Below are 12,498 nucleotides of genomic sequence, written 5' to 3'. Positions count from 1 at the left end.
GGACTTGATCCAGCAACCCTCAGGCAGAAGTTTTACCTAGCGAGCTATCTCAGATATATGATACTGGCTGATTATCAAGTATTGGGTTATCAGATTTACCCTTATCTGACAATATAGTTGTTAAACATGCAATCAGCTGATTAGAATTAATTCAACTTTTGCTTCTGTCTGGTGTATAGTAGTCTGCCAGTTAACCTGTCACTGCCTGATTCAAAATTAAGTGCTCAATTTCCTGTCAGTTTGCCACAAAACTTTTTATAGTTAAGATTTTATTGTCACTAATACTTTAAAAACTTTTTAAATCTTTTTACTTTTTAACTTTTTAAATCTTTTTACTTTTTATCACATAGAATGAGTGTTCAAAGAAAATCCAAAGCTGCATTTACTCACAAAAACATTTAAATCATAGTTAAGAAACAATGCAATAAACATGTGGTTTCATCTCCTACAAAATGTAAGTTGCATTTTACTTACTACTAAGTTTATAATTAAAAACAGTTCTAAAAACTTAAACACTATATATTTATGCAAATGTGGTTAATAGATTTTGTGTTGTCAGTTTATTTACTATTAATATACAATTGAAAAAACAGTCAACAGTCACTTTCACTATACAACTGTGACCAAACACAATCAATTGAGTTCTGTCACACTTTGTGTATAAAAACCCAAAATTACACAAACAAAATAATGAAATATCGTGCTTTGTAAATAATATTTAACTTGAAGTATTGTGTATGTCTACATTTGTTCATCATCGAGCATCTGCCGCGTCTATGCGCAATGCATGTAGTGGACGTCAACCGCTCAGCGGCAGTAAAAAACACACATTTACCAATTCATGGCTCAAAATGTGTGTGGTTGTAGACACAGTACATATATAGGTACTCCATAAAAGTTAATGTCAATGTATATCCCAATATTTTTAACAACGATGACATGGTTTGAAATTTAAAACCATTTAAATGTAAAATACATTTATTATTTAAGTAATAAAAATACACGCCTATATTTTCAAGTAAAATATATATAATGTATATGTAAAAGATATGTACCCTGAAAGCCAATATTAGAATGTATAAATTCTAGGTAGAAGGTGGAGGATATGTCTTTTAATTCTTAAGATATAGCCATCATTTTCTTGAAATTCGTTTCTGTTATCTGGCGGTGTCCATAAGGGTAAATATACGTTTCTGTTACAGCCGTTTGTTTAGAGCATAAAATAGAAACCGGTTGTCTGTAAAGTTGGTTTATTGACGATAGTTGAACGTGACAGCGTCATAAGAAAATACTGATGGAATAATTGCATTTTTCAAAAGAAAATTTTAATTTTATTTGTTTGATAGATATTTTGTATAGATATAGAGAAGAAGGTAAATGGAAATCACAATGGAATTGATCAAGTATTTGTACGGATAAATACAATTTTTTTTTACAATGTACATAGTTTTTACAAGTATGAATGTGCGTTGAGCAATTGCTTTACAAATTTTATTTACAACTTTTAAACATGTGTGATACTTTTTACAATTTGTGTTATTCTGTTGAGAATAGGACGATGACAGGAAAAGTAGGAAAAGTTACTTAATCATTTTTGCAAATTTAATTGTAATTTGTTGTAAAAAAATTATAATTTTGAATAATTTATTATAAGAATAAACTGTGATTAAATTATTGTTCATAAATCTTAAATTTAAAATTTGGAAACATCATTAAAATTTTTTTAACTCTAGCTTTTAAAAAGCCCGCCTCAATGTGTTTGATATAGGAGAAAATTGTTCCCTTTGACAGCTGGCTGTTCCAACCTGTCATTTCAGACACTTTGTTATGATATGTGAAAGATTTAACATTTATGTTTTAATTTTTTGAAATCATAGCTACGCTCAATAATTATTTAGATCGAATAGGAAAGCCATTAAATTTTTTACTCATCGTGAAATAGTTCTGTTAACTTATTGTTATAGTTTTGTCAATTATAGCATAACCTGCAATCACTGCTCTAGCTGACCGATGCTATTTATTTTAATAATGAAAGCACGAATATTTGACAATATATCACTGCACATATATTAAATATCAAAAGAATCATTACCTTTATCGCCGCAATTATTGTTGCTATAAACAATTTACACCACATTCACTTTTCATTGCACTTCATACTTGACGAAAACATGTAAATGTATTATTGGATAGCAGCTGTCCACGCGGACAAGTAGGGGAGAGACAGATGTTCCGCGCTTTCGCTTGCACTTCAAGCCTTAAATGGAACGCCTCAGAGCGAGGTAACGCCGCATGACGTCATGTTTTTTGGTGCGTGCAGCCGGCTCCATTGAATTATAAGACATTGTCACGTCAATAATAATAATACTCTCTGACGGCCCAAACTTACAATGTTAACATTATTAGCATTTAACATATTCCCTTGCATTCCTCAGGGTTCAGTGCTATTCCTGCTATATATCAAAGATCTTACTAGATACTAAAGAGGCCTTCAATCACTCAATTATATATGTCGATGACAACTTATAATTATATTATACATATATGATTGTATATGTATAATATATAAAATCTTACCCTGATGAAATGTCAGCAGTGTTTCTAACACAATATAAAACCAGAATCATGAAATTACAAATGTTTCAATTTAGAAGTGACAAATAACCCATTAAAATGAAGAGTATTAGTAGTTCACATAATGGAAAAGACCATAAGATGTGAACAATTTAGATGAAACTTTAAAATTCAGTAATATAACAGAGGAGGATAAATGCCTAGTTCAAACAAAGTAAGCATAAGGGTGCTGAAAATGTTTTATTACAAATGGTTACTTTATTTATTTACTTAATGTGGACTTGAATACGCAGGAAGGTTAATAGATTTTTTGTTGTAATCTGTAAAGTATTTATTGATATTAATATATTAAAAATATAAAACATGTCTTTTAATAAAAATAAATATATGTTAAAAATTAAATTAATTATGGTAAAACAATACAAAATATCAGTTACAGTAAAATATTAAATAATCTTTTATCAACAACTGCATTACATTAAATTTTATTTAAAAACCCTGAGTAATATCTTATAATTATTCCTATTGTAATTTAACTTAGAATTATAATTATAAATATATTTTATATCGCTTTAATAACTAATCAGTGACTAAAAACAATAAAGTTAGTAAAAAGTGTTAGCTCTAAAAATATACCATTTCATGAGAAACATTAATATAAGCTTTAAAACTAATTATAAATTATACATATACAAATAATAGTTTGATACATTATGAAATCATATTATTCTCATAAAAATATGTTAAAATAATTTAGACTGTTATTAAAATAAATTAAAGAGCCAATTAAGTAAATTATTCATTAAATGTTGTTACACAAGCATAACAAATAAATACAATATTTCAAACTGATCATGAGATTCAGAATAACGTAGGCATTTGTAAGTAGGTTCTTGTTTAAAAAGTGTTTTTTAGTATGGTGTAGTTCTTTCTATATAATTTTGAACCTATAATTACAAATACAGTATACATCATTAGGAAGGAACAATAATTTTGTTAGATATCCATAGTATATTGTTAGCAGGTAGTATTATAGGTGAATATGACTACACAAGACTTAAGATTAAAAGCTCTATCTTCCCAAAGATAATCTTAATTGATGTTTATAGTATTTTCGAACATTGAATCATAATGGGTGCGTAGTTAAAAACAATATATACTCCCAGTATTTATTTACCCAGTGAGCTATACAGGGTGGCGCATAGAAACGGGAAATTTTGAAGTTGTTGTTAGTACACCTGTAAGTCTCGTAGGAGTGGGGGACGGAAGTCATGATGCCAAGTAGTAACGGTCATTTAGTTGAGATGGAAGCAGTGGAGTGGTGCGGAGCATGCCGTTGCCGTGAGAGCGTATTACAAAAATGGCGACAGTGTAACAGCTGCACAACGAGTGTTCCGACGCCATTATTAGATTCCTATCCGCAGTCGAGTTCCTTCTTCACAAGCCATATCATCGTGGGTTTGGAATATTGAAGAGACTGGTACGGCCTTAAAGAAAAAGCCTTCTGGGCGTATAGTGACTGTTCGAACCCCAGAAAATGTTGATGCAGTGCGAGTCGCAGTGGAAAAGAGTCCACGTCGTTATGTACGAAAAATCGCCTCATCATTGCGACTTGAGCGTCAGAGTGTGCAAAGAATATTCCACGGCCTGCAGTTTTATCCTTACAAGCTTCAGATTGTTCAAGCTCTAAAACCAAATGCCGGTGAGTTACACTTACACTTTTGTGAACGGCACTGACTAAAATCATTGAGGACGTAAATTCCCTCGAAAATCTTTGGATGTCTGATGAGGCCCACTTTGATTTAAATGGGCATGTCATTAAAGCAGAACATGCGTTACTGAGCTCGCTGAAATCCCAGTGAACTTTATCAACGTCCGTTACACAGGTTTAAAGTTATTTTATGGTGTGCAGTGTCTTGTCGAGGGATAATTGGACCTTACTTCTTTGAGGGTGGTAATGGTTCCACTGTAACTGTCACATCTGAACGTTACAATCATATGCTTGGGCCATTTTCTGTTCCACGGCTTCATGCTTTTCCAGATATTGAAATTCAGCAAACCTCGTTTCAACAGGATGGAGCCACCTCACACACTGCCAATCTGTCAATGGCAGCACTGTGGCGTTTGTTGGGGAGCGCATAATTTAAAGGAACGCTAACGCCATTTGGCCGCCACGGTCTCCAGACCTCTCAGTACGCGACTACTTTCTATGGGGACATATAAAGAGCGTTGTGTACCAGACTAGACCAAGAAATCTTCTTGAGCTCAAGACTCAGATTGAAGAACACGTCGCCAACATCCCAGAGAACACATTGCGTCGCACAATGATAAGTTTTCAAAATCGATTGAATGAATGTTTTAGGCGCATTGGGCAGCACTTAACTGATGTTGTTTTTAAAAATTGACTTTGAGTTTATTGTTATTTCCAATATTTCTCATGTAATTTCCACTTTTACCTAGCACATTTTAAGCATTAAAAACTTTGTTGTACAATTCATCGGTTTAATATGAATATTTCAAAATTTCCCGTTTCTCTGCGCCACCCTGTATATGATACTGGCTGATTATCAAGTATTGGGTTATCAGTCAATTATCAGATTTACTCTCATCTGACAATATAGTCGGTAAACATGCAATCAGCTGATTAGAATTAGCTCAACTTTTGCTTCTGTCTGGTGTATAATAGTCTGGCAGTTAACCTTTCACTGTCTGAATCAAATTAAGTGCTCAAATTCCTGTCGGTTTGCCACAAAAAGTTTTATAGTTAAAATTTTATGGTCACTAATACTTTAAAAACACTTCATAAACTTTGTAGTTAAAAAAATATATACTACGTACCCATAAATTATCTATCAATGTTCGAAAATAATATACACGTCAATTAGGATTATCTTTGGGGAGATAGAGTCCTTAATCTTTTAAAGTCTTGCGTAGTTATATTCACCTATAATACTACCTGCTGACAATATACTATGGATATCTTTTTCCACCAGTTTTATTCACCTAAGTGAATGTAAGTTCATGATAAAATTTAATTCCAATAACTAAATCTTCCGATGATTTTTAGAGATCTACCTTTCACTGTAATTATTTTGCATATTTTTACAAATCATTTAGATTTTCAAGATTTTGAGAGAATAATATTACACGCTTGGATTTGCCTGTTTCTTAGAATTCCAGACTTAATTTGAGTGTGATAATACAGTTGTTATTTGTTGATATCACCTTATTGGTTTGTAAGATTTTTCATGCGGTAAAACTATTATTTGTATAACATGATCTGTGCGAGGATGAATAGTTTATGGTAGTGGCATAATTATGGGGGATGAGAGGAATAGAACTTTCCCAAGTACCTACTTTAAAATAAAAAAGAATTCGTATAACAACAATCCAACTTATTTTAAATATGGCAGTTAAGTGTTTTACTTTGAATTAGGCCAAATTCATTCAAATTTAGAATTATTCAGATCTATTACAACCCCTGGAGTGATGTACTCCTCCATCTGATTCATTCTCCCAAAGTCCAGTCCTAGGTACACCACTGGTGTATGATATGATAAATGTATGAATATGACTCATGTTGGCTTTGGCTTTGTAGTAAATAATGAAGATGGGAATCATAGTAAAAATGAAGAGAGTTAAAAAGAAAGTAAACATACGAGTAAGTTTTGTTCACTGAACTACTTAAACAATCTGTATACTTCTACAACAAACGAATGCAAAGAATGTAGTAATGAATGAAGAATGAATAGCTTATTAATTAAATTTAACAATAAATGCAATAAATAGTAATTATAATACAGTTTTAAAAGAAGTAGAACAGTTGCTTTGAATTTTTACTAAAACATTCATTGATTGCATTTGTTTTGTCATCTTATAAAAAATAGGTATTTTGTTTTTTAAGATTGCAAAACAAATGCAATCAAAAAATGTTTCAGTAAAAACTAAAAGCAACTGTTCTACTTCTTTAAAAACTGTATTATAATTACTATTTATTGTTTTTATTGTTAAATTTACTTAATAAGCTATTCATTCTTCATTAATTACTACATTCTTTGCATTCGTTTGTTGTAGAAGTATACAGAATGTTTAAGTAGTTCAGTGAACAAAACTTACTCTTTGAGCTGAATTAACAGTGCTTTGATGATCTCTTAATAATTTTAGAGTTAAGAATTCATCATAATTTACTAATGATACGTTTACACTCCTGACAACAGGAACGACAAGCAGAAAGTAAGAGTGTCCTAACATTAAACAAACATCAGCTCTGGTTATGTAGAGTTTGGAAATCTTTAGTTGGGAGCTGTAAGAATTCATTGAAAAGATTAGACTCCTGTGTTTTTTCTGCTTAAGTCGTTCCTCTTGTCAGGAGTGTAAATGTATCATTAGTAAATTATGATGAATTCTTGACTGTAAAATTACAACCTGATCATCAAAGCACTGTTTTTTTGACAATTTAGTCAAGAAGGAGGAGTGATGTTACGTGATGGTTGTGACTTCTTGTAATGGCCTTGGAGTGGTGGAGGGCCGGGATAGTGACTTGTTCTGGTTGTTCAGCAGATCCTGAATATCCTGCAGGCTCATGTCACGGGTGTCAATCATAATGTAGACGGAGAACAGGACAGCCAGGAAACAACTGACAGAGAATATCCAGAAGACTGTGTACATGCCACATATCTCATTGATATAAGGGAAGAGTTTAGTGATGACAAAGCTGAGGCCCCAGCTGTATCCCACAGTTACTGCCGATGACGCACCTTTAACATTCGGCGGAAACACTTCTCCTTTGACAGCACAAGGTAATGGTCCATACCCTGCAAATGAGTGATCACTTTTTAAAATGTTCAGAAATAAAGAAAGGCAGTCGCAGGACTGACCAGCAGAAGTGACTAATGTCAATATATATCTTGAAAAAGTGTGTTTGCTAATTATTAAATGGTTATTATTGTATATTTTTTTAAATAATATGAGATACTGAATTTTTTTAACATAAAAAAGTGTTATATTTTCCAATAATTTTATATATATTTTTGTAATGTTTTTTACATCAGTGACTTCTAAATATTAAAGCGGTAAATATTTATAATTTTTATTATTATCCTTTATATTAGTTTCTATAATTTGATGAGTATAATTTACACTACAATCGTGTATTTCCGAAATAATTACTTCATTTTCATTGTCATTATATTCCTAAATAAAATTATGGGTTTATGATAACTGAAATAAAAAATACAAATTCTGGAATAAAATATTGCTAAATATCTTGTAAACACAGCATATATTGTTGTTTTATATCTTATTGTACTTACTTTTTATTGTTTGACATTGTTAAATTTAATTTATCTCATAAAAAGTAAATTAATGGTTTTGACATTTCTTCAGTAAAATTTTTATTAAAATCTGTTTTTACGTAATTTATTTTTTAAGTAAATATAAGGTAAGGTCCAATGTAATCGAGTAAAAATTATGATTATAATCAGCAGAAAGACTCATTTTCTTCCATGATTAAATTAAACCACAGCTTTGGTAGCTAGAAAAGATCAATTTATGTTTGATATTTTTTCTAAATCCCGTAAGGGCGAAACTAGTGGTGAACTGGAATAGGAATTTGTATTAACCGTGCTGAAATTTAATTTAGAATCCGATGGAACTTTAAATACTGCTATTATGTAGTAAATTATGTAGTAAGTTATTCAATTATATGTTGGATTCATTAATAAATTATTCAATAGTTCGTAGATTTACTCAAACCTGTATTTTACCATATATTTTAGTGTCTTTATGATTGTTTGGCTTTAGAAGATTTTTAGTGTGTTAAAGTCAACATAGCTACTAATAGCAGAGTATAAATTGATTTTCTAAATTTTGATAGCTTTTAAATTGGAGCTTAAATAACCTAACCTGAATTCCATAACCAAGGAAAGTCTGCAGAAGCATGGATGGATCCAGACAATGCGATATTTCTGACAACATTAACGTCAATAATAATACTGTATGAGTAAACTAATCGAACGGTTATAAAACAAATCATTGTAAAACCCTAACTACTAGGTTGGAGAAGCGTTTCGTTTTCCTTATCAGCCCATATCAGATTTTTCATTATCTTCACATTATTGTTATTTCAGATCACGCATTTATTTACCGGTTTTTTTATGTTTCTGTCAAGTTGTCATTATACTTTGAAAGCATGTTTAAAACATAAACATGGATGATATGACACGGAACGATGTAGCACGAAACAAAAGTTTTTTCCCGTACATAAACATACATCAATAGCTTGCCAGAAGAAGTAGTATCTTCAAAAATCAGAAAGTTCAAAATCTCAGACTAAAAAATCAAACCTATAATAATTGCTAAATTTTTAATTTTTAATTGAATAGATAATTTTAATATCTATCAAGACTTTAATAAGTCAAGTACCATACAGAATAAACCATGATGAATTCACAAACAAAATTACAACCTATAGATCTATTTTATATAAAATATAAATTAAATTTTGTATGTATATCCATCTACACATGTGTATGAAATTGTGTAAAAAAATGTGTGTGTGTGTAAATATGCAAAAACTTTTATGGCCATTGGATGTTGTCTTACATGGTGTGAACAAGGTACTAACACCTTGTAAGTTGTATTGTTCACTTCACATGGCTTCACAAAGTAAATTTTTGTAAGTAACTTTTTTAGTGTAGTAACTACTTCTTATTGTTAGAAAATCCATACTAACTTATAAAAAATGAATTAAAATTGTGCATTTTTACCAATATTAGTGTCTGCTACAAGAAATAATACTTATTTTGACTTAAAAAAAATCATATGTTTTCTTACCAATGGAGTATGTGATGACATATCCAACCAAATTAAAAATTGGCAGCCATTTCACAGCAGATAAATCAGTTCCTTCATACAGGAGGAAAAAGTAGAGACCAGTTACTGTCTGAAATAAGCATTAAACACCTTAGTGAATTTCATAAATTTAAAATAAACATTATTAGTTTATAATATAATGTAAAATCTAAATAGAAGAGAAATAATTGTATAATATTGTATAGTATCTGTTTTATGTACATTGATAAGTATATACAATAATTTTAACCTTTTTCTTACCTGAAAAACTACCATTCCAGAAGCAGACGCAATCAACATATTTTTGATCCCATAAGCCTTGGTGAGAGGCATGGCAACACCAGCAAAGGCTATTAAAATAACTGCTACCACAATAGTAGCATTGCTGGCAGAAAGACCTATATCTCCGGCCTGGTTGAAGATCGTCTCTGAATAGAAGAGGACTACATTGATGCCACTCATCTGCTGAAAGGTCATGGCACCACAAGAGAGCATCAAGGCCTTACGATTGGTACTGGTGCTGATCAACTCCAATAATGTACCTTTCTCTTTCATAGCTTCCTCAACTGACACCTAGTTGAACAGATTTTTTGTTAATGATATTTCAAGAATTTGCTATCTGGACATCAGTCAGTCAAATCAGTGCTCTAGAGCCTCTGTATCTGAAGAAACCGCTTAGAAAGACTTGTAATTGTTAGAAGGTCCCCTAATATTAAGCTGCCTCAGAACTCTCAAGCAGTCCTCATTCTTTGATTAGTGTAGTGTATTTAGTGTGATAAATACTAAGTTGGTAATGTACCCATAGCAATATTTAATGTCAGCACCAGTTATGTTGGCAGTATGTATTGTCAGGCGATGTATCATACAATGTAGTCTGATTAAATCCATACGAATAAAGAATCCTCATAGGCTGCTCTCCTGTGACGTCAGGAGTTTTTGATTTTTTGACGTCACAGGAGAGCAGCCTATGAGCATTCTTTATTCAAATGGATTAAATCAGACTACATCGTATGATACATCACCTGACAATACATACTGCCAACATAACTGGTGCAGACATTAAATATTGCTATGGGTACATTACCAACTTAGTATTTATCACACTAAATACACTACAATTAGCACACAAAATTTCAGTTACTCGTATTAAGTTGTCATTAATTTGTACAACCTGCAATCAATACTGAGGTATTTATACAATATTCTGAATATATTTACAAAGTATTATAAGCTGTTAAAATGTATAATTGATTTATTTTAACCTTGAATTGGAAATAATATTTATGTTAATCTCAGAATAGATTCAGGAACTCACTTGATGGATTTTATTAATGGAAAATTCAATACACTTCCAAACATATTGTATAGTTATAGTCTATAGTAAACATTAAAACAATTAAAACCTTAGAGATATTTTGGAACCTTATTATATATAATAAATATGTATCTATTTTAATTATGATGGTATAACTTGGTACATTAATATACATGTTATGAACAGTCAGAGAAAAATAATTAAAATTTTAAAACCTTTATGTCTAAAAAAATTATCTTAAATTTATTAAAAGTGAAATAACATGTTTTAAAATATATAAACATAAAATGTTATACACTTAAAGCCAAAAATTGTGTAATCCACTCTTTCTTTAATTCTGAAGAAAAAATTGTATTGTTTTTATAAGTTATGAGCAATAGTGTGTGTAATGCATATCTAAATAAAAGTTAGACTTAAATATGTATGACATGTAAACATTTATATTAGTTATTAAAATTAAGAAAAGATTGACTAATCCATTTTAAATTAGTAGTAGTAAATTAAACTTACTTTTATAACTTGTAGTTCCCGCTCAATGTCTTTCTTCTGCCAACCTTTCCTGAGCGTTTTTAGTGACTTATGAGCACCCTCAACATCATTCTTCATAATGTAGTAATAAGGGGATTCGGGGATGAAAGGACACAATAGGAAGAAAAACATAGGTGCAACACAGGACACCAGGACTAGATCCCAATATGAGACAAGGGGCCCAAATATGTACTCTACAAGATATCCAGAAGCGAAGAAGAAGTTTAGAGTTGATCCAAGAGCACTGCGCACATCGTCCTGAATGTAAACAGAGAACATCTTCAATCATTTGTGGATAGGATAATTTTGATTTACAATTTTCAACATCAAGAATAAACAACATCAGTGAATGTTAATGTGATCCTGCAGAGCATGACTATTCCCATTAAAGTGAATTAATGAATTAATTATTATGTGGGTCACATTACAATTTGTTCTATATTTATACTTGTGTAACTATGTTTCATGAATTTGTTTTTAGTTGGTAGCAATAAAAAAATGGAATAGTTTATTTTAGAAAATACATAAGTTATATTTTAAATTAGTTTTTAGAAAACCGTAATTTTTATTAAATGAACTTTAGGAGTACAAACTGCCAATATTAGATATTGGTGTGCTCAAGTGTATCTTATTAGTAAATTAAGTTAGGCTTGGATGTACTGTATGTTACAGTCAAAGCTTCTGTTGCCCATTCAAAACTTAGTTTAATCAAAGGCCAAGATCAAAACCAGTTTTGACTAGTCAATACAAGTTTTTACCAAACTCTCTAGTTTCACTAACCAAACTCAAACACAACGTTATCCAAGCCAGGCAGTCAAAACTAGATTTGCCTAGTTATGACTAAATAATTTAGTCAAAACTGGTTGATATATATTGGTCCAATCTAGTTGGGATATTGACATTTTTTCAAAACTAGATTTGCCTGTCATGTAGTATCTAGTACAGAAATATTCCAAAAAACATTACTTTTTATCTCTATGATGAATAAACATATTTTATCATATTCACTCACTTTCTCTCTTCAGCATTATATTCTTTAGTTACTCCCTACCCCACTCCTTTTCATATTCAGACAGTGAGAGTAACGTAATATCATTTAGTATAGTTCAACCTTGAGAAAATCAGTATTTTTATTATAATCATATCTCACATAATATTTCATTACATTATCATGCGATCAAAGAAGAAAAATCACAGAAAACTTAATAACAATCTTCAAAAATGTTTGT

General features: G+C 30.8%; 1 protein-coding gene and 1 long non-coding RNA gene across 3 annotated transcripts in view; one reads left to right on the top strand and one right to left on the bottom strand.

Annotated features, from left to right (window-relative positions):
• Positions 1–166: 166 nt before the first annotated feature.
• LOC124357239 lies at positions 167–12,280 on the top strand. Of its 2 annotated transcripts, none has more exons than XR_006921930.1 (3): positions 167–454; positions 7,132–7,373; positions 9,708–12,280. It is a non-coding gene; the product is annotated as an uncharacterized LOC124357239 (long non-coding RNA). The 2 variants fall into 2 exon arrangements; XR_006921929.1 differs by having other exon boundaries at positions 169–454; positions 7,135–7,373.
• The window catches only part of LOC124357238 (facilitated trehalose transporter Tret1-like), a 28,322-nt gene continuing 22,395 nt past the window's right edge, over positions 6,572–12,498 (bottom strand). Inside the window, exons 4-7 of the mRNA XM_046808793.1 lie at positions 11,252–11,527; positions 9,688–9,999; positions 9,409–9,517; positions 6,572–7,388 (exon numbers count right to left, since the gene is read on the bottom strand). Coding sequence (XP_046664749.1) covers positions 7,054–7,388; positions 9,409–9,517; positions 9,688–9,999; positions 11,252–11,527 — 1,032 coding nt within the window. The 3' untranslated portion in view covers positions 6,572–7,053. The remainder of the gene's footprint in view (positions 7,389–9,408; positions 9,518–9,687; positions 10,000–11,251; positions 11,528–12,498) is intronic.

Source organism: Homalodisca vitripennis, chromosome 3, assembly GCF_021130785.1.
Source record: "Homalodisca vitripennis isolate AUS2020 chromosome 3, UT_GWSS_2.1, whole genome shotgun sequence".
Classification (NCBI taxonomy): domain Eukaryota; kingdom Metazoa; phylum Arthropoda; class Insecta; order Hemiptera; family Cicadellidae; genus Homalodisca; species Homalodisca vitripennis.
Note: the sequence above shows the minus strand (reverse complement) of the source record. Positions and strands in the feature narration are given on the sequence as shown.